Source organism: Tilletiaria anomala (assembly GCF_000711695.1).
Source record: "Tilletiaria anomala UBC 951 chromosome Unknown K437scaffold_5, whole genome shotgun sequence".
NCBI classification, from domain to species: Eukaryota; Fungi; Basidiomycota; class Exobasidiomycetes; order Georgefischeriales; family Tilletiariaceae; genus Tilletiaria; species Tilletiaria anomala.
Window position 1 is genome coordinate 181,873 of NW_013547017.1, and position 26,756 is coordinate 208,628.

Consider the following 26,756-nt stretch of genomic DNA (forward strand, 5'->3'; position numbering starts at 1 on the left):
CAGATATGACTGGGCACTTGGGTTGTCGGTAGGTGCAGCACGGCATGATCCATGAAGGGTGGCTCTGATGAGCCTTGCCCTATGCGAGAAGAAAGCAGAAGTAGTTGCATCAAGCATGCTGCCCACCTCAGCCATTCCCAAGCCAGGGTCAGTCGACGGTCCCAACATCGCCTGTGTTCTTCTTCTCGAGCACTTCTGCCATCATGTCAACTATTCGTCATGGCGTCGGACGATGATTCAAGCTGCGCAAAAGGAGTACCAGGAGCAGGACGTTCGTCGACATGGTCCCGACGAGGGTGTCGAAACGGTGAAAGAAAGCTCCGGAGAAGAACAACACAAGCTGCACATCAATAGCCACCTTGTCAGTAGAACATACGCCTCTTTACTCATCTACATTGTTCGTTTGTACTGCCAAATCGACCCTCCAGCCCCCACCTGGAACCATTTCCTCTGCTCGCTCCGAGCCTACCTGCTATCGGATGCATGCTATCACATTCGGCAGCACTTCTCTTTTACCTCCCCTCCGCACTCTCAGCTCGGTGGCTCAAACACAGAAAGCCATGCTAGCAGGCATCTCGCACGCATAGAATTGCTCGCCGACGCCCTAGTCAGCAATCTTGTCAGCTATGAGCTCGAGGCAATGATGGGTAGGATTCAAACCACTTCCGACCTGGCACGCATCTTTGCCAACATCGTCGATGGGGATTCCAAGGCGCACTCGCCTTCCTCGCTTTCCTCGCCTTCTTCTTCCGAACAGCAAACCACCGGGTGGCTGACAAACAGCATGAATAATAGCGACTTGACAGTCTCGCAGGGTGCATTGCATCGTCGCAGCTTCCTCGGTGTTCAAGTGAGGCGCATCCGCTTGCGCTGGATCAGGCTCGACTTTACCGAGCAGGCGACCGTCCTTCAGAATTTCGTCGCCTGGCGTCAAGCACCGTCGACATCGAATACCATTTGCAACAGCAGTACCATGGCTGCAGCATATCTGTCAGAGAAGCTCAAGGAGATGGATGCCCGAGGCCAGTACGGTAGAGGCGAAATCGTCCTCGAAGATAGGGTGGATGCGTACGACAATTATGTCCGATCACTATGGCGAGGCGACTGGTCGGCAGCAAGGCACAATCTCAGTCGCTACTTTGATCACGCACCGCAGCATGCTGAACAGTAAGTGTGAAATTTTCGTCACTGGTGCAGCATCGGAAGGAAGCCGCAATGCTCATCTATGCTGTGCTCATTGGTTTTGCAGTGAGCTGCACCATCACGCCTTGATCAACCTCGCTGCCTTTCACATGCAATCGAATAATCTTCAAGCAGCCGAAAGCAGCGTGGAAGAAGCAATACGGCTCGGGCGCCACGTCCATGACACATATGCGATTGACCTCTGCGCAGCCCTGCTCGATCGATTGCAAGCACTCAAGCCGATCGACGAACCGCCCATTCTCGACCCCAAGCTGATCGTCGATGCCGGCAGCGGAAAATTTGAGCCACAACGGCAGATCTTGCCATTCAGTCTTGAGACGCTCTGGCATGCTCGACACAGCGTTGAGACCGGACGTTCGAGCCTGCCCGAAGCCCTGAACAGTATGCACGAGCTGACGTGGGACTTTGACCCGGACTTCCCGGCCTCGTTCCTGGGTGGCACACTCGGCTTCGGCGGAAATAAAACGCCGATGGCGAAGACGCTGCGCAAGCAAAAGCAGAAGAAGCGGCTCAAGGAGCTGCAAGCGAATGCGGCGCAGCAAGGCCCCATGGGAGGTATGACGGCCGCCACCGCGCTTGCCGCTGCCGCAAGGGAGGCGCAACTGCGGAAACTGGGGCGGAAAGAGCCGCGCGCCAGTTCTGGCAAAGAAGCAGTTCGTTACGATGCGCTGCGTGGGGCTGTCTGGTGCGACATGGGATTCGGGCAAGTGGCCGAGGTGCTTTGGGATGAGGCCCTGCATCAAATCGGCTCGAGTGGCTTTTCACATCACACATGTGCCAACGAAGTTAGGCTGGAGGCTCTCGGTGGAAAAGCCTTTCGCCTTGCCGAAGCCGGACATTACGATGATGCACTTGCACTACTGCTCGACTGGGACTTTCTGTGCGGCCTATCGCTGCTTGAGTACCAAGACTGGCAGAAACGCATCTGGAGGGTGCTGTGGCTCCGAGCTAGGAGGCAAGGCAAGGTCGCGACAATGAAGAGGCTCAAGGAGTCGAGGTACGAAGTGGAATTGGAGGTCGATGGATTAAATCCGGCGGACGACCGAGCGGCACTAGATCCACTCTTAGGCACTAAACTCGATGGCGCTAGTCCCGAAGCGCCTGCTCTCAATCCTGAAAGCGACAATGCAACACTCTCTCGAGGTGCCAACGAGGCAGACGCTGTCGTGCGGATGCATGAGAGCGCGAAGGAACGGACTCTGCGAGTCCTAAGGCAAGGAAAACATGCATCTGTGCGTATCCAACGCATGTCCGTCGTACATCCCTACTGCACGAGACTCTGATTGACTTTCGGGCGTACAGGATCTCGGAGACGTCTCGCTGGCTCTGATGCCATTGATGGAATCCATCAGTCTCGCCAATCGCTTCAAATTCGCGCCTTTGCAGCGCGCAGCGACAGTTCATGTCGCAGAGCTGATGGCCGTGCAGCTAAACCTGCCCAAACGCGCACAGCATACACTTTCGGAGGTATTCGATGAAGTGAGTCATGCAAGGATGTGCAAGCGCGAAGGCGATGGCTGGCTAAACCGAATCTGACGAATAATGCTTTCGGACGCAGTGCCTCGTAGAGGACAACTTTGAACGGAGAGCAGATGCACAAAAGGTCAAAGCTGTGGTTTTGCTGGCAAACTCTTCGCACGAACGTGAGCCATTTAGGGTGTAGAGAAAATACAATTGATGCCACGGTGCTAACGACACAAGAGCTTTGCATTTTAGCTGGCGAATGCAAGGAGGCGATCGGATGGCTCGAACGGGCTTGCGCAGGTGAGCATGTGAACGCAAGACTCTTGAAAGCGTTCTCAAACACAACCTGAACTCATTCACGATGCTGCAGACTACGAGCGTGTTGGTGCAAATGCTTCGCGCCTATCGTGCGTGGGCCTGATAGTCTACCTCTACCACCATCTGCAAGATCAGGACGAACGACAACGGTGGTTGACCACGTACATGGCTCTGGAAGCACAGCTGGCTCAAGCGCAGAACAGTTTGGAAGTTGACCCACTCGTCCTTAGAGTGGAAGGGATTGTCAAGCAGCTAGGGCACCGCTTTAGTCTAATTGAATGATCCTTGGTGTTACAACAATGGGGAGAAAGATTGTTGGAGTCCGCAAGCGCACATACCCGTAACGCTACAGAATGTTCAAGAATCTATCCCTTGCGCAACAGCGTGCGCTTGAAGAACGCAATCACGCGGCTGACCAGCCCACCCTTGTGATCACTATCCCTGAGGTCATCGCTGCGCCAAACCCAGCCAGTGGGCAACTGGATCATCCCGACGGAGCCCTCATCGGGCGGCAGGATGCTCATGATAGGGCGCGCAGAAAGCTCTCGGCCCAGATTGGCGTGTACGGCCATTAGCTCAAATGGCGAGCGACCTGCTTCCACCGCCTCATTGATACCCTGTGTTAAAGTCTTGCGCGCCTGTTGCGCGGCTTCGCTGAAGACGTCTCTGTAACGCGCAGGCAGGACATCTTCCGGTATCAAATTGGAAAGGGCACGCAGTTCAGGATCCGTATAGTATGGCGGAATCTTCCAAAGGCGATAAAATGGTTCGTCCTCAGGTGGTTCCAAGAAGCCGACCGGTGGGGGCTCGCAAGCTTGCGACTCAGATTCCGTTTGCGCGGCGAGCGGCGAACTCTTGTGCGGAGAATTGGAGAATGAAGGGCGACCGCGCACTGGGCTGTTAGAAAGATGAAGTGACGAACGATGTTCTTGGCTGCCTTGCGCTTCGCCAAATGGATCATTATCAGCAGTTGGCTGCCTCTGACACGTCCGTCGTCGCGCTGGCGTGATCACCTCAAATCCCAGTACGCGGACGAGGAGGTTCACCGCGTCGCGCTCGAATTCTGGCCCTGCAGCCTCGAGGAGGACAGCCTCATCAAAGGCCCAAATAGCTTGATAGCAACCCGCGCCACCGCGGTCTCTTCCTCGTGCCTGGCACTGCATAAAGAGGCGAAGCGCGCCAAAGAAGGGTCGTGTTCCCACTTGTACGGACGTGCAATGGGAACGAATGAATTCTTGCAGCACCCCGTACCGCGCCCGTCTGTCGGCGGCAGAACGCGGACGTTCGCCGTGATCGGGTAGTTTGGAGGCCGGTATAGCATTTTCGATATCTCGCTCCAGTCGCTCACGGCCCTGTCTTGCTACTTGGGCATGAAAGTCTTGTCGGACTTTAGCTTGTAGACGCATGTAAGTCGGTCGGTGCGTGGGCGGGGCCTTGTTCAGCATGGATTCCATTGCCAATTTACTCGCCTCATCTTGTTCGAAATAGAACCCGTGGCAGGTAGCAGCAAAGCCTTTCAAATCGACTGGGGTTGGGCTACGAGGAGGAGCAGGAACCATAGAAGTGCCGCTCATCTTAGGCGACCCCATCTTAGGCGACCCGTTAAGCACAGGGCTTTGGGAGGTTCGAGGTAGCGGGGGCACATTGTACACCAATTGAGACGGTGGGGGCGAACATGTGCTGCTCGGTCGAAAAGGCGAGCTTCGCCGCTCGATCGAAACAGGGGGCGGCGACGGTGAATGAAGCGATGTTCGGAACTCGAATCCTGTAATGCTTCGGGCTCTGCCATGTTCCCCATCCTGCTTTTCTACTTGATGAGCTTGATTGTCTCCATCTATGGCGTCGTGAAAGAGACCGACGGCACGCTTGGGCTTGGGTGCTGCAAGAAGTGGCGGGGCTGCTGAGGCCGAGCCTCCCGACGCTGTCAAAGGGCCAGACATGATTTCCTCGTTGGATCTTCACGTCGGGAATTTTGCTACAGAGTGCTAAGCGTCTTACCGCACCAGAAGAGGTGCAATTCCTCGGAAGTGGAGGACGATGTTGTTTCGATGATTCAGGTGACGACTGCCTATCGGCACGGTGATAAATCTGGCTTCGGGACACGTCGAAACAGCATTCTGTAATCTCTCTGCCGAGGCTCAAGATGCGAAGCGGAGGTGGGTCCCCCTATCCTCTAATGTCCAGTGGACATGCATCAATCGCAGCCTGTCCGCCCTTGGCCTGAAATCAGCATATTAAAATCTTGAAATGTGGTACGAAGGAGATGCACAGACAGGCGACAGCGGATGAAAAGGCGGACTTACAAGATGTTGTCATTAACAAGACTTTTTTTTCGCGGCAGGGAGAGCATTCCTTTTTACTACCATAACTACAATACAATGTTGAAACATCCCACCATCGTTTAAGCTACTTTTTTCGCAGGGTGTAGCATCGCTATGCTACGTTTTATTAAAGGAGAGGCTCACGAGTTACCGTCAGATCGGCTTGGGGAGCTTGCTCATGCATTGCAAACAGGGCCTCAAATTCGTTTGTTGGGCACGAAAAACTTGTCTCGTGCATGCGGTATCCGCATGGCGATGGCCAGACAAGCGGTCATAAGTTGGCTACTTCATCCTCAAGTACATGTCGATGTTGTGCAGAGCCATATGTAACTTCCCTACCGGAAAGGCGGGCGGAGAGAGAAAGTCAACGGTCTGCCCAGCACCAGGTCATGTGTTGGAGCCCCTGCCTTGCCGGTTTAAGCACCGCTACGACTCATGCTTTGAAAGGTAGAGTGTGTGAGTTGGCAACCCTGTTGAAAGCCAGAGTGTCCACATCTTCGACGTCTCCGTCTGGCGCACGGAATCGCAAAGCCCAACGCAGGATGGAGCAGTTGATGAAGATGGATCAATTGGCGACATTGAGGCTGACGCAGATTCTGTGACCAAAGTCGAACTGAATATTACCGCGCGTTGAGAACCACGGCCTTGTACCGTCTGACCATCATCGCTTAACAAGCGTCCAGGTTTGAAGATGTGCGGCTCAAGGGAGATGTACCCATGGTACCCTATGAAATGATGTCTTTTTGAGAGCAACTAGTCCTTATGCAGGATGTCTTTGGCGATGCCATGAAGAACGCCACCCCTCCGAAATCAGGCATCTCCGGTTGACCTCTTGACACAATGCATTGACATAAGGTGGGACCGATCCGAGAACGTCGGCAGCCGATTAGTGCCGACAACTGCGTCGAGCTCAACCTGCGCCTTTTCCATTGCGTGTAAGTGTTTGATCATCGCCATGACATAGATACTCAGCGCGCTTTAAGAGGTAACTGAGCTGCGGAAGATATATGTACGGCGGCGCATTGACCAGCTGTAGCTATTTCTCAATCGTTGGGCAGTGATGCTGCCAACGGTACTCACCCTGCCCCAACAAGGCTCCCTGCGACATAACAAGCCTCCTCATCAGACAGACGGTATTCTTCCCGTCGCTCTTGCAGCTGGCTGATGGAGCACGGCTATGCTTCCTTGCGCCTCACATGGTCTCGCGCATCGCGATAGACCTCGAGGAAAGTCGCGAGCTCTTTGCAATGCAGCCTCCTGCCTTCTCTTCCAGGAATTGATGAAAGTCCGAATGTACTGCAAAACTAGCGTGAGACCGAGGAGCGAAGCGGAAGGACTGATCCTGCAGCTGAGGCTTCTCGGACACTCATTTACCACCACGACAAGCGGATCGTCGATACGGCACACTGGATGATCGCAAATGATGCTAATAATGGTCCTTGCTGCGTAACGCTCAAAGGGTTTGTTCGATTGTCGGGGTCTCGACCAATATCGAAAGGGGCGAAACGAACCTTCGGCATTTGATCGGTTCGTAGCGACTTGATGCTTGATTGTTAGATGCTTCATACACGACCTTGCGATACTTTCGCTAACGTTCATTGTCCTAGAATGAGCGTACACTTGCCAGGAGGTCGCCGACCATGATCAGGTAAGGCCGAGCAGCTGTTGCACCGCTGTGCTTGTCCAAGATCGCACAAGCGGATGACGCCTTGGTGCACATCAAAGCAGCCACCAATTCTGTTGCAGTATGTACCGATATCGCTATTAGGAGCTTCGCCGTATTCCGGCAGCTTGCGCCAGGAGTGCTGCCGCGGAACGAGGTGCCAGGCTAGCATCATGAAGGCGGACTCGGAGGAAGACGAGAGGAAGTGCTGCACACAGGAGATAGATGGAGTCCCGCTTGCAAAAGGCGTGACCGACGGCCGAAGAACTAGATTCAGTCAGCTTGCCCCGTCCAGGCAATACGCTGACGAGAAAAGGCAGGGCTCAAACGTCAGCGCTTTGTTCCATGATCTCGCATATATATGCATGCAACCTGATATCTTCATTCTTGAAAGCACCTGTCGAGTTGAAAGTAAGGAGTGGTCGACACTTTTGGAAAGACATGTTTTTGTGTCTTGAGCAGTGCAGTGTGCGAGACAGCCCGCCCAGCGAGAAACCCATGTGCCATATGGGTAGGCGTCCGTGACATCCGAGATGTTGGGGGATGATGACCACATAAGAAAGGTACTCGTTGCACGCGGCGATTCTTTTCTATTGCCTGTAGAGAGCAGTCTGGCCCATGTAACACTCACTCCAGCGGTCCAGCCTCCCCACTGCCATTTTCGTAGCTCATTGGCTCCTCAATACGCCGTCATCTCCAGGACTCTCGTCAAGTACTTGAGCCAACAAACCACGTACGAAGATCAGGTGAGTTCGGTGAACAAATGAGATTTCTCCTTCAATTCCGCTTGAAGGAATGCTTGCTATGCGATGTATGAGTTATTGATCTATATCAACCAGAGGTTCTGTACAACCTAAAGCCCCAATGCGAGCATGATGACCACGCCGATCGTTCCAATGATAGCCGTGCATAGGACGGACGCCAGCACGCCCGACTTGATGAAATCCTTGACGGTCAAATACCGTTCTCCGACCGAGTCTTCCTGCGACGAAGCGGTCATGTTCGGGAAGCCTGAGACTGGCAAGCCCATAGCGGCCGAGGCAGCGAGCGTGGTGGCCATGATCAGCAGACGCGGGTGCGGCGTGCTTAGACTGTCGCCGACTTGAGCTGCGATCGGCACTAGCAGCACTGCGGCGATGGTGTGAGACTACACAGATGGGCGTTAGCACCGAGCCCTCAAATCCTGAGATGGTAGCAATACTCACGATAAAGGTAGCAATGACCAACGAAACGACCAGTAAGCTTGCAAGCACTTGCCAGAGAGGCAGATTCTTGACGAGCCCTTGAATCACTGCAGATGCGAATGTGTCATTTCAGCCCAATGTGCATCGGAAGAATGTGAGGTCTTGCAGGTGTTCAGCGCACCTTCATCAAGACTCTCCAGCAAACCGCTGGAGGTGACAGCCTTGCCAAGGGCGATGCCACCCATGGCGAGGAAGAGAACAGTGTGTAAGAAATTGTTAAAGTCCTCCTTACTCAGAATGCCGGTGCCGAAAAACATAATGATGGGGACTGAACGTGACCGGTCAGAGTGTCAGCGACTCTGCACATGGCAGGTTTAATACGAAAGACGCTTACTGATCGCAGCGACGCCCATATCGCCGAGCACCCGCTCCAGCTTCTTTTCGAAACACCACAATAGGATAGTAGCGACAGTGACGCCCGAAATAAAGTATTGCAATCCGGAGAACGAGTCGTTCGACTCGGAGATGCGCCGAATGCTGACGCCTCTGCCGGAACCATACACCCACAGAAGGACGACCCAGATCACGAGGAGTGAGCATCCGGAGACCGGGATCGTGATCGCGAACCACTGCAGCCAGCCAACCGACTCATCCATGTACTGCAACGCGATCAAGTTCTGCGGCGATGCGATTGGCGACGTCTGACCGCCGATGTTAGATGCGAGCGCGATACCCATGATCAACGCAGACGCATAGGTGCTCTTCGGCGGTAGCGTGCGCAGAATCGGCTGAATGAGCGAGTACATGAGCACAGGCGCCGCAACGTTGGAGATCCACATGCTCGCAAAGCACGCGACAGCCATGTGAGCGAGAAGAACCATCGAAGGTCGGGTGCCAGCCATGCGCAAGACCTTGATGGCGAGGATCTTATCGATGCCGTACTTAGAGAGCGCAGCGGCAAGGGTGAAGCCGCCGAGAAGGAGACACATGTTGGGCGCGAACATCTGCAGAAAGATCCACTTGGCGGTCTCGCTGGCCGTCATGCGTCGATCCTCGATGTCGTCCGTCCTAGCAACTTGGAGCGTGACGACCAGCAATGGAACCATAAAGGACGTGACAAAAAGCGGAATTACCTCCGTCGCCCAGAGGATGGTGCAAAAGACGAGCAAAGCCAAGCAATTCTGCTCCTCAATCCTTCCGAACAAGCGAAGACTCGGCGCCTTGAGGAGCAGGACAAGGGCGGCAAAAGCACCAACTAGCTGCAAGGTCGGGAGACCGAGCCACGAGGGAAGCGTGACGCCGCACAGCTTGGTCGGCCTCTCAGGCTTGCCTCCAGGGCCCATCTTGCCCGCACCCATGACGCTACGTTCGAGCGTGGCGCCTTGAGCCCTGCGTTCGATGCCGATCATCTCGCGCCAGACAGTGTTGCGTTGCCAGACGACCTGTTCGCGTAAGTGCGTCTTCAGCTGCTGCAATGCTAGCGCTGCATCGCCGCCCGTGACGACTTTGGCGTAGCACGCGACGATGCGGTTGATCTTGTTGGTCTGCTGCGCCTGCGTCGCTCTGCGAAATGGATACTGCTGGCCGACGACATCCTCCAAGTAGCGGTCTTTGAGCGAGCTGCTGGTGATTTTGTCATACTTTTTCAAGATCTTCTTCATGCCGGTCTGGTTGAGCGTAACGAACTGTTGCAGCTCGGAAAGCGCAACAAAGATCTCGGTGATGCGTCGCTTGAACGTGATGCGTACGTCGATCGCATAGTCGTTGTCCGCCGTCCAAATGTTAATCGACTTGGCTTCTCCGAGTGCGCTGGAGGTGGTTTCCGAATCTGAGCGCAAGCGGGACGAGCTCTGCTGTTGGTCCCCTCCTCCGAAGAGACCTACCGAGTGCTTGCGAGCGGGCCGAGGGCGGAAGAAATTCCAGCGAGGGTTAGGTTGCCAGCTGCTGGCGGAATTCGAGCGTCGTCTACTGAGAGTTCCGGTTGACAACCCTTCACCGAGAACGTCCCCTCCTTCGACGCCACCTCGACGCGTCACGCTCTGGCGGGGCTCGGAATCGCTGTTGTGTATCTGCCTCTGCCATCTACTAGCTTCGTTGTACTGTGCTGGATCTTTGACAACTGCATCCAGCGAAGTGCGGCGCCACCGTGAGCCCTTCTGCATCATCCCTCCCTGCACAATGGCCGCGGACGGATCAACGTCGTCGTCGGCGTCATCATCGTCGCTTAAGTCGTATTCACTTTCTAGCACCATCTCCTCGTTCTCGGCCCTCTCCAGGTCCTCTTCGATCCTTGCAACATCTGCATAAATCTGCTTCTCTTTGCTCTCGTAAAACTGAACGATTTTGCGCAGCTCCTTGTCGAGCAACGGTAGAAAGATGGGGTCCGTGTCTGAACGCTGCTCGCCGCTGAGCAACGCTGCTGATTCGTTCTCAATGTCATCTCGAAGATCTCGGTAGGTGCCCAAGCCGCCGGCTGGAGTTTGCCCATCCACGGCATCTTTCTCCAAGTTGTAGATAGACTTTTTAAGGTTCGAGTAGGCAATGTACTTGTCCGCCCAATCTGGCACGCTGTTGAATTGAAGACTATGGGAGAACTTCATGTTGCCGTCTCTTGCCTTCTTTCCTGTAGCTTCCGAGTAGCTTCTAGCAGGCGAGCGACTTAGTGTCGTGCCCTGTGCCTTGGCCGCTTCAAGGACCGATGAGGGTTCCCGACTGGCTCGACCAAACTCGGCTAACTCGAACTCTTCCGTCGTTGATGTTGAGTCGGACGTTGTCCGACCGCCACCAACGAGTCGAGCGGGAATAGTGGCAGCGAGGGGCAGAGGCGGAGAGAGCAGAGCTTCATCCACCTTTGCCTGCTGTCTATACCAGAGCGATGAAGGGGAGTGAAATTGCAGATGTGTCGGTAGCGGGTGGTCGCCGATAAGGCGCTGGCCGGCTGCCTGTTTGGCTCGATTTCTTGACTTGGAGGGCTGGAGATCGTCCAGGAGTCGCACTTGCGCCTCGTACCTCTATCTATAGAATGAAAAGAAAGTATATTGGCGTCGAAGACAATCTTATGATAATGAATGGTGCGAGTGTGGAGAAGAGGAGGTTGGCTTCCTGGAGACGCGGGTGCGAGTGGCCGGCGAGGTGCATAGAAAGTCTCTCTGCCGTCGCTCTGAGACTTTCCTGTCTCCACGCAGCGCGGTGACAGTCTTCTGGCTCCTACCCAGGTCCACGCCGCTTTGGCGTTCCTATGCAATCTGCGGCTGAGGCACTGCCGCTGTCAGTCAGCCAAAAGGCTTCCAAATGTGTCACGTGAGAGAACTGTTTGTTTCTATGTCACTCCAACAATCGGGCTCTGATCTCTGGCCGATCGGGGAGGATGTTCACGTCGAGTCTCAATAAGTTAACGCACAGAGAGACGCGTACGCACCGGGTCTGACTTCAGAGGAAAGAGCGGCACGATTGAAGCATCACTCGCGTTCAACTTATGATACTGAGCCTTTGCGAGAGTTCTCTGGACAGTCCGGTCTGGTCTGGCCTGGCCTGCACGCTGGCCACGCTACCCGTCACTGGCTTCTCTCGGTCGAACGACACGCAAAAGTAATTGGATTGAGCCCTGCAGCAGCGGGTGCCATGCAAATTGCAATCCAGGGGCTGCCGTTTGCTAAAGCCGTGCGCTTTCATTGGCCCTCATCGTGGACGTGTGTCACAGGCCACAGGCCCACTGCGCTGGTCGAGCAGGCGGCCCTCACCAGCATCCATAATACCCACCGCTTGTGGACATGGTAGTGTGTCACGCCTACTAGTGAAAACATAATCACGCTTGAAACCACCACCTTGTGCGAATACGCAAAGAGAACAAGATGCGTTTTCGGACGGGCATCGAGGCCATCTCAACGCTGCTGAAAGTGTTTCGTGCGTGCAGCATTCTCCACCGCTGGGGAAGGCTCGAACGATCGATGGATGTTGCAAGCTGAATGCAGTCGCTCACACAGAATCCGTAAACAAGATCAGCACGCACTGCATACTCAACCTTTCGCCCGACGAAGTCCGCATTATCTGCACGGGCGAGTCGGACGGCGTGCAAATATGGACGTGAGCACATGTAATGGCACGGCTCTGATCGTACCGTGACGCTCAGCTTGCACGCTTTTCGATGCTTGTAGGACTCTCACCAAGGTGTGCAAGCGCCCAACTTTTCAGGGAATGTCCCAATTTAGTGATTGATCTCGCTTTGTCTGCCTTTGGTAGGACCAATTCTTCAAGGATTATCGGGTCGAGTCGAAGTACAAAAATATCATCAATCTGGAGATTTCGACAGAAATGCTTATCTCGGTGCTCAAAAGCGCTCAAGACACATCGGACGTCACTATGCGACTCGCAAAACGTGGTAGCGACCCATTGCTCTCATTTGCAATCGTCTCCATGGTGAGTGTATGCACGGGAAACCACGCAAGCACATCCATTTGTACAGCTTGGCTCTGACCACGCACGCTCCTGCTCTTCAAATCACAGAGCCACACGGGTGCAAAGATGGAAATCGAACATGAAGTCCTCATCAAGCTCATCAAGCCGCCAGACTGGGAGCAAATTCGCGAGCCACACTGTCCTGAGCCAGATGTAGGTTCCCCGCAGAACATTCCTTCTGCCTGCCGCTATGTGTTTGGCCGCTGACATTGAACGCTTTCATTCTGAATCTGCAAGGTCCACATTGTACTACCTCGACTGCTGAAGATGCGCACAGTCGCAGAGCGCATGTCGCGCATGTCTTTCCAGATAACATTTTCCGCCAACCTCGAAGGTGCCTTGACATTGGGCATCACTTCCGATGAGGTCAACGTCGAGACGACGTGGAGAGGGCTAAGCCATCCTGAATTTCGAAGTGAGTGGCTTTCCGAATCGAACCCTCTGTGATCTGGCGCCGACCGCGCTTTCCTGCTCTACTTGTGCGCGACACAAAGCCGATGAGAACGATGGGGACGCCAAGGGTGCACCCCAAAGAGGCAAGCAACAGGGCGAATTCCGCAGCGTGACGCTCGAGATGCGGTCCTTTCTTCGGTTCCTGTCCAGCTACAATGTCGAGACGTCCACCATAGCGTGCATATGCGTCGACCACTGTGCGATCTTCTATGTCTACATTGGCGACCAACAGCATCCTGGCGGAGTTATGACTGTAAGATGTTTCGGCAGCCTTTGCACCGAGCAATTGAATGCATACACGGTGGAGGGGAGGGAGAGAGCTGACAAACGCCTGTGTCACGTGTCCCTTGGCAGTTCTTCATTCCTGGCTTGATAAGTGACACGTGAGCACCCCAAGCGTGTGCCTGCCGCAGTCTCTCTATCTTCGGTGAGGGAGACCTGTTAGACATTCGCAAGGAGCGCTCCACTCTAGCACCTTCGCAAGGCAACATTTTCAAAATGCATATTTGCAAGGATCCATGGACGATTCCATGACCCCCTCCCCCCGGCCTTCTGTAGCCTAAATTGATGCATTTGCTCTGTGTGCGCTTACTTCGTTTCTGGTTATTTTGGCTTCGATGTATGCCAATGGAGATAAGAGCGAAGGTACATTTGCCCATAGCAGTAGGTATGTACGCGACTCCAAAGCCTCACGCCGACTCAGCCGGCTGCCTGAAGCCCAGCCACGCGCATCCCTGGTTCTCGGCTTCAGAAACTTAGCGATGTGGTTCTTTTGTGTACCGGTGTACGCCTGGCCGACGGTTGAAGGAGGCGAGCAAGTTGGCGAATAGTTTTTAAGTGTTTGTTGGCCCAGCAGACCATTCGATACCTCGGCTACATGTGTACCAGCCCAATCGAATGCCATCTCGGCGGTTGGCGGAGCCGTCGGAGGTTCAGTACAGTCGCCAGAACTTACAAGTCCAGAAGACCTAGAGGCGTTGAGGCATGAGGCGTGAGGCGCGAATAGTAATCAGGGAGTAAACTCTTGTGATCAGTGAGCTGTGAGTATGTAAGTAGGGAGCAGTGAATTTTCGTCGCTGCCTGCATATCCGTGGTAGCTGGCTAAGCCACGTGAAGCATGCCGAAAGCGTGAAGACAAGCAGACATACGTAGTAGAAGAGAAGGCCCGCTTTCGAGGGTGCTCTGGACCGGCGGTTTGGCGCCATTCTCGTCGCACTTCCGACAGGTGGCTCCGAACGCAGACAGGCTGGTTTAAAACTCCTCCATAATCGTCGCAGCATACACCGGCCACAGAAGGGTCACAGGAGCATTTGGAAAAGGGCTGTATCTGCCGGCTGGACAATTTTTCATAGTGTATTTTTGTTCGGCAGCTTCAAACGCTGATGGCGAGCCATTTAGTTTCAGGTAAAGTTGCGGGGATACTGTTGGTCACAGGGGATCGTGCTTAACCGCGCAGCCCGCCGACCTAGCATCAAAACGCCAGGACCTCTGAAGTAACTAGCTACATACAATGTGTGCGTATTGTGCTGTCATCCCAGCCTGCTTGTTCGCATCCGCTTCCAACAACACCCTTCCATAGACCGCCGGAAGAGCAGCACCTCCGACGGGTCATAGCCGGCGAGAGGAGAGTGACATGACTACTGTCGTGTTTACTCACCCTGCCGCCATAGTGTGCCGCAGTGCAACTATCTGGAGTGGGATGCGCATTTGTGATTCACCGTCCCGCTCCGACTCCAACTACAACGAGAGAGAGGGGCCTCGCAAGAATTGACTCCAATCAAGATCGTTCGGCCACCAAAATCGCGGGTATCCGAGCTGCGCTGGCCTGGAGGCCGCACTTTTGCCTGCCGCGGCCCTCCGATATAGTGCAAGTGGAAGGCGGCACGGGACCACTTCCCAATTAGCATATTTAGGGTCCGCTCCTGTCAAATGAGGAATGCGCGCTAAAGCAACCCAAAAAAAGAAACTAACTGAAGGGAAGGAGGGAAAAAGAAAAAAGAAAAAAAGAGATTACTTACAACCCTTCTCTCCTGCAATCAGCTTTCACAACACAGCGGTCGTCCTCTGGCGTGCATTTTATGGAGCGAAACGGTTTGCTCGCCATCACGCCTCGAGTCAATTTCAAGACCTGTCAAAAGAGACCGCAGAACCGTACAGGGCCCGTAGAGCACGGCTCATGTGGGTGTACAAATTCGTTGCTTGTTTGCGTTTTGCCCATTGGGCTTTTTTGTACAGCGGTGTCAGCGTAGTGGCGCTTGACTGTCGACAATGCTCACCCACTGTTTTTGGAAGTCCTTGATGATGGCCCTTCCCCACGCACTCCGATCATACCTCTGTCCACATTCCGTCCTCCCCAGCGACAGGCGTACCAGTCCATAAAGCAGTGCGTGGGAAGGCAGAAAGTAAGACCTGCGGCCGTTCTGCTTGTCATAGGCAAGCCTGTTGTCCCTTGCCCGCAGAGCCCCCAGCCCGCTTCCTGCCTGCGATGATGGCAATATGCATTGCCATGATGCAACAGTGATGCAACTAACCCTTAAAGAACCGCAGGCTGGGCTCTTATTACTTGTATCTTTTGCACGCTATGCCGCAGCGCGGGGTTAGGTTGGGGCTTGCAATCGGTCAGTGTGCGTCCCGTGCTTGTCTCCATGACGAAGACTTGTTTCGTTTGCGATTCTAACTCCCCTTCCACACCCCAGTTCAAACACTCGTTGCCGTGGGGCCGTAAACTCAAGTTTTTCTTCACTGCCGCGGGTTGAGTTCGTCCCACTGTATATAAGGCTGTTCATCGTCTGTGCCACAACCTCCTAACACATCCTCCTTCCATGCCCTTCCGCACGCTCCCTCTCGATTTCAACACGCAACAACCGCTCACCTTGTGTGTCCAAACTCTCTTATTTGTTTGTCCCCAACCTCACTTTCCAAATTAACGTCAGTCAACATGCCCAACTCAAACGAGGCCAAGGAGGACGTTCAGTACAACGGCGTCGCCATCCAGCGCACTGTCACCCGTGAGTACGCCTTTCCTTGCGCCTCGTAGCGGAGCGTAGATGTCAGGGTGATGGTCATCTCATCCTGACCAGTCCAGAGAGTACGCACGATCTCTCGCGATCCACATGGTGGAGACCACACCTGGAAAGGCCATATTTGACATTTTTGGCTGGACAGCGCTGGAGGTATTTCGCAAACTGCTTGCCCATGCGAAGAGCCGCATAATTTGGGCCGGTTTGAATTGCATTGCGTCATCTTCCCGGACAGGGTGGACCAAGCATAGAAGAAGCTGACAAACAATCCGCATTATGACCTTTCGGCCCACTGAACGGCGCCGTACAGCTGGCGGCCACCCGCAGGACACCTCGCAGCCGGCATTCCCGGTGTACCACCGCAAATTTGCCAACCCGGCACCGCTGGGTCTGTTCAGCTTTGCAGCGACGACATGGGTGCTGTCCATGTTCAACGTCTCTGCGCGCGGCATCACCCACCCAGAGCTGGTCGTTTCGCTCGCAGTCGCGTACGGAGGCACCGCCCAGTTCGTCGCTGGCATATGGGAGTTTGCTGCCGGTAACACTTTTGGTGAGTGACGGGATGCGAGCCCATTGGCGTTCAGCAAGCACAGACAGCCGAGCTGATTTTTCAATACGCTTTCTTTGCGTCCAATCTGTGCTAGGCGCAACCGCTTTCTGCTCGTACGGCGCCTTCTGGTGGTCGTTCGCCATCATCTTCATTCCGTGGTTCAACATTCAGGCTAATGTCAAGGGTGCCGAACTCGAGAGCGCTGTGAGCTGTTCTATCTTTGCAACCTGCTGACCTTATGCTGAATTTTTCTGCTCGCCGCTTCTTGCAGCTTGGCATCTACCTCGCTGCATGGTTCATCTTCACGTGAGTGATTCTTTTTTTCGCAACTGGATATCTTCGTTGCTGATTCTAGATTCTCTGGGCTTATCTGCTTCTACCCGCAGCTTCATCATGCTCATGGCCTCCTTGCGATCCTCTATCGGCCTCATCGTCCTCTTTTTCCTGCTGGACATTACATTCCTTCTCCTCGTCGCCTTCTACTTCTCTGGCAAGGCCCACCTCCAGACTGCAGGCGGCGTCTTTGGTATCGCCACTGCCGCCGTCGCATGGTACGTCGGCGCCGCTGGCCTTCTTTCGCCTGAGACGGCGCTCTTCACGCTGCCGGTTGGTGACCTGTCCCGCAAAGATTAAGCTAGTTTAGCGAGCGGAAAGATCGACTTCGCTCCATGCTGTTTGGATTCTAAGCTGTTGACTCTCCTTGTCACCCTGTAAATTCTAAAGCGGAGAGAATCAACACTCACGCGCGTACACAATCGTTCGGCGGTCTGGCTCGCACGCTCGACATTCTATCACTCCGTGTTGACTTCGTCACTTCGCCTTTTGTAAATAGAGAAAGTTCAATATACCAAACGTCGCACAAACGACGCCAATTGCAAATGCACACGTGCGAAGGGACTTTCACCAACCCTCCTGGGGTGACCCTGTCCTTTATACTTGGCGCTTGCGCCCTCAGAATGTGTTTCAAACGGTGCCTCCGTGAGTGTGGTGTCTTCACACGATGCGGAAAAGAAGAGAGCATAGCATTTGAGAAAGATCATTCCATTGCGATCCGGAGACCATTTGCTGGCTGGTGTGCATTTGTCAAAAGTTTAGGATGCTGACGATATTGCGTGGGTATCTGAAGTCCCATGGAACAACTCCAGGAAGAATCCAAAGGTGGAAAGGTGGAAACAAAGTGTACTACGCGAGATAGGGCGCGGCAAGGGTATCTATCTGTTCATATTCTTGTGCTGCTACTTTCATCATTGCTGTTGCTGTTCTTTTTTTCCGAAGAGAGTGCGCACAAACTTGCGTTTCGTTTTTGCACCAATACTGTTGCTGCTGTTGTTGCCCTGGCTGTGATCCGGAAGGGACGCTTCGACAGCGCTGATGAACGAGGAGAAAGGCCCAGCGGCGGTTGAGCTGAGGCTGGTGGACGTCGTCATTGGGCTTGCCGTACTGTTGATAGCGTAGCCGCCGTAAACGAGGTCATCTCGCGAATACATAGGGCCAAAGCCGAGTCCGAGACCATTTTTGCCTCCGTCGGGGTATGCGCCGGACGAAGCGACACTGGCTCCGCTCGACGAGTTGCTTTGCAGCGAGCGCATGAATTCATCTCGACTGGAAGGACGCCGGCTCGTGCGTCCTCCGCGTTCATTGCTTAAAGAGTCCATATCTGGAGGCAAGGAGTCGCTGTAGCGGTGCGTGCTCCGTGCAGGCGAATCTACTTTGGGCGCCGTACGCTGGCTTAGCATATCCGAATTGTGCATGGGGGCCACAGTGTCGTTGCCCATCGACCCGCTGGCTCCTGCACGCCTCGGGGTGTCATCCGAGGCTCGACTGAACACAGGAGTTGAGTTCACAGGTCGATGGAGCGCAGTGACCATTGGTCCGTCGAAAAACGCAGTGTCGGTCACCTTTCGGTAGTCTGTTACGGTACGTCGAGTCGGAAGGACCGGCGACGTCTTGGCGTGCGGAATGCCTCCCTGGCGATATGTGCTCACAAGAGACAATTCGAATGGCGGATAACGACGTTCGGCTGATAGGCGACTTGAAGGATCTGAAAAGTCGACAAGTTTCAGCAACTCAATCACACCCATATGTCAAAGCGCCTGCCTCACCAATAAACAGCTCCTTCAAACCATCTTTTGGGGATCTTGCAGAGCGGTTCACCGCCTCGGCAGCTGAGGTAGAGCGCGGCAAAAATGGCAGGGACTGACCTTGTCGCATGAGTGATTCCTCGTTGCTCCACGCTCTCGGCCGACTAGCGCTAGCCCGGCCTCCACTACCACCCTGAGATCCAAATGTCCCTGTCGATCCGGGGGCGATGCTGCGCATAGCGGAGATGTTGTTCTGCGCGCGATCCTCGCTGACGCTGGGCAGCAAGCCAGGCTGCTGTGCAGTTAGCGCTCGCTGCAAAGCCTTGTCCGATGCCTTCAGCTGCTGCTGCTGCTGCTGTTGCTGTTGCTGCTGCATTCGCTCCCTTGCCAGCGCTTCACCATACGCAGCGAGCTGTTCTGCAAGCGAGATCTTCTGCCCGTCCTTGACGAGCGTCGTCGAGCCGTTCTCCTCTACATTCCGCATGATCGCCTGCGCGTGTTCCGCAGCAGACGCGCTCCCAGCAGCATTCATCGACCGGAGAGAGGCGTTGGATGCCTTGTTGCTCATGCTCGTGCTAGCACTGCTGCCAGCCGCCGAGTTGGACCGTGCCTGCCGGACGCCGCCAGAACCGATCGATCGCGTGTCGTCGCTGAAAAAAGGCAGGGCCCGCGTACGCGGTGAGAAGTGCGGAGAACCGTGCGCATATGCCGGGTCATGTGCGAAGGTGCTGCATCCGTTGCCGCCGGCAGCTGTGGAGGTGTGCGCCGGCAGTGGCGCCAGTGCCGAACTTACGCTTGCGCTGGACATGCTGCTGGCCGAATCCTTGCGCATAACCCTGGGCAAACCGGCAGAATGCAAGAGGGGACTGCCTGGATTCGAAGGGGACTTGGATGCGGCGCGGATACCCCGCTGGGTCAACTTGGGGTCCGCTTCCGCTATTTCGGAAGAGGGAAGCGCTCCGTACTGCTGCTGCTGCTGCTGCTGAGAATTGAGCAAGAATGGCTTGCGATCGGCACTGGCAGAACTGAGTGCCCTTCTGCGCAAGATCGCACCTATCTCTATAGTACTGAGGCTGCGTTCATGCGACACACCTTGGCTCGGCGATGCAGTGGAGACGGATCCCTGCCGCGGACGCGCGGCGATAGTAGACGTGATACTTTGCTGATTGTACAGGCCCGACGCTGACGAAGAGGGCGGAGCTGCTAAGCGTGCCGAAGCTGGTGCGTCCTGGATTGCGGAGGATGGAGAAGGTAGGGGAGGAAGGGGAGTGCTTGCATCGAAGGGTGGGGTGCACATTTCGATGGCCGCTAAAGCGACCGGTGGCATGTAGACGTTCGGAACTTTAGGAATGTGGAAAGCTGTCTGGGAGTAAGGCGCCGAAAATGCCTTGGTATTCTTGAGTTGCTGCTCTGCATGGAAAAGACGATGTGCCAACTGCGGCGGCACACGACTGGGCAACAGCTCCGTTGCGCTGCTGGTGGTGGATGTGCCGGTCGCCTTGCGGATTAACTGCCCGATACTCCGCTTGCCCGCTGGCCTTTGCAGCGACTGGCCGGGAGTGTCGGAATCTGCATCCTTACCACCAGCGGCGCTGCCATTCGCCATGCGCACCCCTGCGCTGCCCATTCCTCCTGACGAGGACCCTGCGCCGGGGCCAGCAGAATCAGAGGAGAGCATCTCGATCAGATCGACACCTCTGCTTGACGCGCCGCCGCTAGCAAAGACGCTGCCCTGGTTGCCGTGGCTGCTGCCGCCGCCGCTGCTCATCGAGTGCGACGGATGCATCTGAGTGGTCGATGACGCTGCCGCTGAGGAGTACGAGGAGGCAGAGCAGGATGACGACGACGACGACGCCGCCGCCGCAAGGTTCAGTGCGCTGCGTAGCGCTTGACCGGGGTGGTCCGCACGCTCAAAGATGGAAGGCAGCGACGGCCGGCGCTGGATGCTGCTGCCTGGGCCTGGCGTCGAGCTATATCCTGTGCCTGAAGCCGATCCTGCCGCACCAAATCCAGATCCAGGCCCGAGCATCCCAACCGATACGGCCGTTGCTGCAGGAGTCGTCTTGAACGTCGCAAAGCCCATGTCCGCAGGGTCGCTCGGGCTACTCAGGGCTGGACTGACGCTTCGCATTGGTCCGGAGCCCGAGCCTACGCCGGAGCCGCAACCAGCGGCTGCAGCTGCGCCTGCCACGAGGGCAGGGTCCGGAGCCGGCGCGTGGGCGCGGTACTTGACGCAAGGCACCGGTGGGATGCCATTTGCGCTCGAAGGCTGAGTTGTAGATCCAGAAGCGGTGGCACTGGACTTGAGATTAGGATGCGAGCTGGTCTTGAACATCTTGCTAGCGGCTGCCGCAGACGAGGTAGTAGCGTTGGGATGTCCATGCATGTTGCTGTTGCTGTTGCTCGCCTTGCGATTGAACAACGACTGCTTGACGCCCGCAGCGGCGGAGGAGAGCTGGTCAAAGGATCGCTGTGTGCGCAGCGACATGGAAGAACTGGGGTTACCTGCGACATTGTTTCCACCTCCTATCCCTGCCCCTCCACCGCCGCTGCTCGACGCTCCCGAGTCCCCCCTCGAGCGGCCGCTCCAGCCGCCGCTACCGTTGAGCCCGGACAAGGATGCCGGCTTCGTGAGCGCAGGCGGGAGATGCTGCCTGCTACTAGCAGTGATGTTGGTGTTGGTGTTGCTGTTGCTGAGACCAGCAGCGGCACTGCGCAGGAGCAGGACGCAGTCATCGTGGTGGTTGCCAAGTGCGAGCGCTTCGGGTGTGTTACCCTCTCTGTCCGTCACGTCCGGCTGCGCGCCGCTGTCGAGCAGGATGCGGAGGACGCCCTCGTGCCCGTTAGCGGCTGCGAAGTGCAGCGGTGTGGAGCCCTCGGTGCCCAATCCGGCGCCCGTAGTTGCTCCGGACGCAGATGAGCCTGCGATGCCCGACCCGCTGAAAGCCAGCGCGCTACCGCCGCCGCCGCCACCTACTCCTCCGCCGCTACCGCTGCCGGCCGACTGAGAAGGCTTGACCTTGATCCGGGGTGCGTTAGGGTCTGCGCCGTACGCAAGCAGCAGACGGACCGCCGCCTCGCTCCCGCCGGAAGAGGCGGCATGCAAGGGAACGATGCCGTTCAGGACCGACGCGACGGACTGGCCGTGGTCGAACGCGAACTTGATGAGGCCGACGTTGCCCGTCGCGGCGGCGCTGTGCATGCCGAGGCTCAGCAATGTGTTCGGCGCGGTGTGTTCGTGACTGCCGCCCCCGAGAAGGATAAAGGAACTGGCGCCGGCGGCCGCTCCTGATCCTCCGGCGGCGCCCCCCGCTGATGTGCCCACGGACGTGTTCGAAGAAGCGGTGACTAATGAAAAATTGCTGCTGACGCTGCTGGACGAGATGACGCCAGCGTTGACAAGGCTGCTGAGCGCAATGCTTGCTGAGCTCACTGCATTCCGGTCGCTCCCTCCGCCGCTGCCGCTGGTATTGCCCAACCCTTGACCTTGGCCGGCGCCGCTGCGAAAGGGGCTCTTGGAAGCAGCGTGCCGCAGCATAGCGGGTGAGCCGACTCTGCGCCAAGCTTTATGTGATTTCCTTGTAGCGAGGAGCGGGACCGAAGCGTTGCACTCTCATGAAGCTGCGTGCATCTCCTGCCCCTCCAGTGCTGGTTGGGACAGTGTTGATAACGATGATGCTGATGCTGATGCTGCCACCCGCCTATGCTGGGCTTGTGGGGTGTGCGAGCTGCTGGCTGCTGATTCGACAGTGATGCCGCGCGCTCGCGGCTGTACGTGACATTCGTCTTAGGCGCGTCGCCGGCTGGACGCGGACGACGAGGATGGACGAGGCAAGGAGAAAGGTGGAGATGACAAGGATGTCATCGGGCGGGGAGGGTTGAGCAGGTTTTCGTCCTTTCTTACGCAGGTGTGCCTGTATCACACACCTGGAGGTGCACGTGTAGGGCGTGTACGTATGTACAGTACAGTAATAGGGCAATCCGCCTGTGAAACCTTATCCATCCCACTGCCCGCCCAGCGTCGCATCAACTATTTTGTGCGCTACGCTACGTCTAGAACAATTTGGAAAGCTCTGAGGGCTGAGAGTCTAGCCCCAAAAGGAGCCAATCACACCGCATTCCAGAATCGCACGCCACAGCAGCTTTGGATCTCCATCTCTCTCCCGCCGTCGTTCTCACTCAGGCAGAAGGCGTCAATGACATAACGAGCACCCGCAAGGAAGGGGGGAGGATGCACTGAGCCATTCGCAAGCACATACACCAGTAAAAAGTCGTTTTGGCTTGGTCTGACAAAGCGAAATCTCAACTCATTCAAACAAAGAGAAGACCTAGACCCCAGGTCTGTGGCCCGAAACTCCGGAATTGGAAACCCCTCGCACAGTGTATATATAGCTTTCGGAAGTTGGACGGGCTTTGCTAATTGCTCATCATCTGCTCCGCTCCCAATCTCGCACCACGCCCGATTTTGGGCTTTTCCACACGGGGTTTGGCCTTGAAGGCCGGCCTTGCACCTTGCTCATCTCATCAACAGCGCAAATCACACAAAGTCGTGTACAATTGTTGAAAGTATCAAAGATCAAATATATATAATATAGATGTACCTGAAATAGGAGTCGGCAATCTTGTGATTACAGTGTGAGCCATGAACTTGTACCATGCGCAGAGAGGCGGGCCACTTGTGAGAGACGGGACCCATGTGGATGGATGGACCAATGTTCTAGGGTTAGGACATAGCTCCCACCTGGAGCACGTGCGTCATGGGGTTGTCCAAAGGCTCGGCGCTGTGACGTGGAGCACTCTTGCGAGCCCTGACCTGTGTGAGATCCAGTTGAACGCGATGCGGGCCGCCGCAGCAATGAGAGAGTCAAGTCTGGCACCAGATTTTATTCCTAACAGGGGCAGCCACAGAGAAGCACATGGCCTGGGACCGTGCACGAGCGAGTGTGAGAGACCGAGACAGACTAGACCAGACCAGACCAGCCTGGCTAGCCCCAAGGAAAGGGTCCCGCTCCACTCATGGAACCAGTGATGCACACGGTGACCAGATGCACCACCTCGCTCTCACATCCTCCCCCCATCGTTGGCAGGCAGGGTGCTATGTACTATAATACACGGAACACGGACAGGCGCAGCTCTCTGCGTGATTCGTCCATGTCTCTGCCAGGGTGGGCGACTCCGAGTGGCCGTCGGTGAGCACGCTGAGCCAGCGACAGTCTTGGCGTGACCCACACCCACGCACCCACTGGGCACGGTCCTGCTTCTGCTGATCATTACTGCTACCACCAACACAGCGATACGCGTCGACGAGTAGCCTATCTATCCGCTTGTGTCCGCCCTCCCCTTGACCATCTCCGCTCGACAGCGGGTGATCAGCCGAGTGCATTTCGGCGGCGATCGACGCTGTCCGGACGCCTGTGCAACGCCAGCCATCATCGGAGCGCTGCGCGAAGATGCCTAACAGCGCAGCCGGCTCCAGCAAGGGCGGCGACAGCGGCGCGTCTAGCCGCCGCAGCTCGCCCATCCTCCGACCCGTCGGAAGCAATGCAAGCACTGGCGCTTCCACGCCGTCCTTATCGTCTTCTCCCGATGGGAAACCTTCACATCCGGGGGCCAGCAAAAATGCCAAGGACGCCCAAGCCAGTGGATCTGGCTCGCGGCGAAGTTCCGGCGCTTCGACTCCGCCGCAAACACGGAATGCCTCCTCCGCGGCGGTAGTGCCGGGGGGCAGCGGCACGCTCTTACGCGTTGGGTCCAAGCGCAACAGCGCAGCGGCCGTATTGCGCAACGCCGCGCACATCGGCTCCGTCGTCGATGACTGGCCGATGTACAGCTCGCAGCCCGCCGATTACATCCTAGGCGACGTCATCGGATTCGGCGCATCGAGCGTCGTCTACCAGGCGGCCTTCCTGCCGCTCGGCAGTCGCGCGTGTGCAGTAAAGGTCGTGGATCTCGAAGCATTTAGCGGGGACACCGAGGTGCTGCGCAGGGAGACGCAGCTGATGAGCTTGAGCAAGCACCCCAACGTGCTCCGTGTCAGAGGATGCTGGGTCGACGGGACCAAGCTGCACATCGCGACGCGGCTGATGAGCAGCGGCAGCATGCTCGATATCATGCGCTTCTCCTATCCTGACGGCTTTGACGAGGCCGTCATCGCGACGGTGCTCAAGCAGGCGCTGGAAGGGCTCAATTATCTTCATGTTAATGGATGGCTGCATAGGTGCGTTGACCCCAGCGAAGATACTTCGTGTGCACGACAATCTGATATATATATATCTCTCTCCTCGCCCTCTTTTTGCAAATACTGCCGACAGAGATCTGAAGGCGGGCAACATGCTCGTCGACGAGGACGGCACTGTACTACTGGGCGACTTTGGCGTCGGCATTTTTCTCAACGAGCGGGCCGACGCCCCCGCCTCTGCTGCCGGCGGCGATGCGGCTTACACAGGAGGCGCGACCAAGTCCTTTGTCGGCACGCCGTGCTGGATGGCGCCGGAGGTGGTGGAGCGCAAGCACTACGGCCACAAGGCAGATATCTGGTCCTTTGGCATCACTGCGCTCGAGCTAGCGCACGGGCGCGCGCCACACAGCCGCTTCGCGCCGGTCAAAGTGCTGATGAAGACGCTGCAGGACGAGCCGCCACAGCTGGACCGCACGGGCGGGCCGCACAGGTACAGCAAGGTGATGGAGGACTTTGTCAGGGTCTGCCTCCAGAAGGACCCCAGCAAGCGGCCTTCGGCGGAGAAGCTGCTCGGGCACGCGTTCTTTAAGCAGGCCAAATCGAAAAAGCACCTCGTCACTGCTATCTTGTGTGAGTAGCATTGTCCAAGCGAGGCGCGCATTTGCTTCGTGCTCACCAGCTCATATCGCACCTCCACAGCCTGCCTGCCACCGCTGGTGGAACGGCAAGAACGACGGCGGAACATGTCAATCGTATCCCTGCGCAACCAGCAGTCGTGGGACTTTGGCAGCGGCAGCATGATTTATAGCACCAACGTCCCCGGGTCCAGCGCCAGCAGCTCGGGCTTCCTTTCAAAGCGCGGCTCGCAGATCCTCACGATGTCCACCGCGCCCGACACGCCGGATCCGTTCAAGAACTTCTCTGCGAGCATCGCTGCGCCACCCGTCTCTCCCGGCGGTAGCATGCGCTCCAAGATCATCAGCATCGACGGCGAGCACGCGATCGTCACGCCCAGCCGCGAGGCCGTCAAGTTCGAGAAGCTCGCAGAGCGCTTTCAGCACCCGGCCGCTTCTGCAGGGCCCTTGTCGCCATCGGGAAGCAGATTCATGGCCAGCGCGCGGGACCATAAGCGCTCCATCGACTCGTTCAGCCGGCACCGTAAGTCCGTCTCATTCGACGGGGACGATGGAGACGTCGGCAGCGCCAGCGGCTCTGTTCCGATCACCGCAGCAGGGGATAGCAGCAGCCTGCCCCTCCTCAGCAGCCCGGCGAAGGCGGGAAGCCTCCGCCTGCGCACTCTCGGCAAACATGGGCTCGAGGCCATCGGCGAGAAACGCAGTCCGCTCATCTTGCCCGCTGACGCCGCCAGCGACAACGGCAAGGGAACAGAGGGTGTGGGAGCGGTGCCGCACATGGATCTGGCTGAGCAGCGACAGCAGCAGCAGTCATCAGCTGCTGATACCAATGAGTCACCCATGCTTGCTCCGCTTGAGGCCGCGGCGGCGGCCGATGCACAAGACGCCAACCGTCCGTCGATGGGGATCACGCAGGTTTCAGATCAAGTGACGCTCTTCAAGGATGCTTCGCCGAAGATCAGCGCACTCGCCGTCCCGCTCGAGAGGGCACTGTCGTCGAGCCTCGCGGATACCCAGCCGGTGCAAGCGGCGCAAAAGACCCAGCGCTCGGCTTCGAGGGGCGCTGAGGACGGTGGTAGGAGGGAGTCGGTCCTTGGCAAGCTGTTCGGAAAAGTGAAGAAGTAGTCGGGTCTTTATATTGGTCTGTGCGGAGTGCGGCGGACCCCGTACCACCCAGAGGTTGGTGCCATTCTTAATAGCAGAGGCGTGCGTCGTGTGTAGCATATCGCAT

At 56.4% G+C, this 26,756-nt stretch overlaps 8 protein-coding genes across 8 annotated transcripts; 4 read left to right on the forward strand and 4 right to left on the reverse strand.

Annotated features, from left to right (window-relative positions):
- Window positions 1–115: 115 nt before the first annotated feature.
- K437DRAFT_266168 (uncharacterized protein) lies at window positions 116–3,267 on the forward strand (the record flags this gene model as incomplete). Its single annotated transcript, XM_013390350.1, has 6 exons — window positions 116–1,167; window positions 1,250–2,435; window positions 2,506–2,682; window positions 2,762–2,846; window positions 2,920–2,967; window positions 3,038–3,267. 6 exons carry the CDS (start codon window positions 116–118, stop codon window positions 3,265–3,267), a joined length of 2,778 nt encoding a protein of 925 aa, XP_013245804.1.
- K437DRAFT_253611 (uncharacterized protein) lies at window positions 3,236–5,245 on the reverse strand. The gene has a single exon (XM_013390351.1). The coding sequence runs from the start codon at window positions 4,923–4,925 to the stop codon at window positions 3,351–3,353; it is 1,575 nt and encodes a 524-aa protein (XP_013245805.1). The 5' UTR covers window positions 4,926–5,245; the 3' UTR covers window positions 3,236–3,350.
- An 825-nt stretch (window positions 5,246–6,070) lies between these two features.
- K437DRAFT_133786 (uncharacterized protein) lies at window positions 6,071–6,987 on the reverse strand. Its single transcript, XM_013390352.1, has one exon. The coding sequence runs from the start codon at window positions 6,903–6,905 to the stop codon at window positions 6,429–6,431; it is 477 nt and encodes a 158-aa protein (XP_013245806.1). The 5' UTR covers window positions 6,906–6,987; the 3' UTR covers window positions 6,071–6,428.
- Window positions 6,988–7,726: 739 nt separating this feature from the next.
- K437DRAFT_253616 (SPX-domain-containing protein) lies at window positions 7,727–11,194 on the reverse strand. Its single transcript, XM_013390353.1, has 4 exons — window positions 8,548–11,194; window positions 8,335–8,481; window positions 8,175–8,260; window positions 7,727–8,116 (listed from the first exon to the last, which is right to left on the reverse strand). The coding sequence occupies exons 1-4, from the start codon at window positions 10,751–10,753 to the stop codon at window positions 7,823–7,825; spliced, it is 2,733 nt and encodes a 910-aa protein (XP_013245807.1). The 5' UTR covers window positions 10,754–11,194; the 3' UTR covers window positions 7,727–7,822.
- A 461-nt stretch (window positions 11,195–11,655) lies between these two features.
- Window positions 11,656–13,650, forward strand: K437DRAFT_272022 (cell cycle checkpoint). Its single transcript, XM_013390354.1, has 8 exons — window positions 11,656–12,056; window positions 12,137–12,236; window positions 12,308–12,320; window positions 12,393–12,569; window positions 12,657–12,761; window positions 12,846–13,023; window positions 13,103–13,314; window positions 13,416–13,650. The coding sequence occupies exons 1-8, from the start codon at window positions 12,005–12,007 to the stop codon at window positions 13,446–13,448; spliced, it is 870 nt and encodes a 289-aa protein (XP_013245808.1). The 5' UTR covers window positions 11,656–12,004; the 3' UTR covers window positions 13,449–13,650.
- Window positions 13,651–15,744: 2,094 nt separating this feature from the next.
- Window positions 15,745–17,266, forward strand: K437DRAFT_253620 (putative FUN34-transmembrane protein; the record flags this gene model as incomplete). The annotated part of the gene is made up of 5 exons (XM_013390355.1): window positions 15,745–16,069; window positions 16,392–16,631; window positions 16,726–16,835; window positions 16,903–16,937; window positions 17,018–17,266. Exons 1-5 carry the CDS (start codon window positions 16,000–16,002, stop codon window positions 17,262–17,264), a joined length of 702 nt encoding a protein of 233 aa, XP_013245809.1. The 5' UTR covers window positions 15,745–15,999.
- Window positions 17,267–17,763: 497 nt separating this feature from the next.
- On the reverse strand, window positions 17,764–22,459 carry K437DRAFT_133891 (uncharacterized protein). The gene is made up of 2 exons (XM_013390356.1): window positions 18,734–22,459; window positions 17,764–18,672 (listed from the first exon to the last, which is right to left on the reverse strand). Exons 1-2 carry the CDS (start codon window positions 22,248–22,250, stop codon window positions 17,876–17,878), a joined length of 4,314 nt encoding a protein of 1,437 aa, XP_013245810.1. The 5' UTR covers window positions 22,251–22,459; the 3' UTR covers window positions 17,764–17,875.
- Window positions 22,460–23,800: 1,341 nt separating this feature from the next.
- Window positions 23,801–26,650, forward strand: K437DRAFT_272025 (kinase-like protein; the record flags this gene model as incomplete). The annotated part of the gene is made up of 3 exons (XM_013390357.1): window positions 23,801–24,929; window positions 25,024–25,520; window positions 25,590–26,650. Exons 1-3 carry the CDS (start codon window positions 24,163–24,165, stop codon window positions 26,648–26,650), a joined length of 2,325 nt encoding a protein of 774 aa, XP_013245811.1. The 5' UTR covers window positions 23,801–24,162.
- Between the last annotated feature and the right edge of the window lie 106 nt (window positions 26,651–26,756).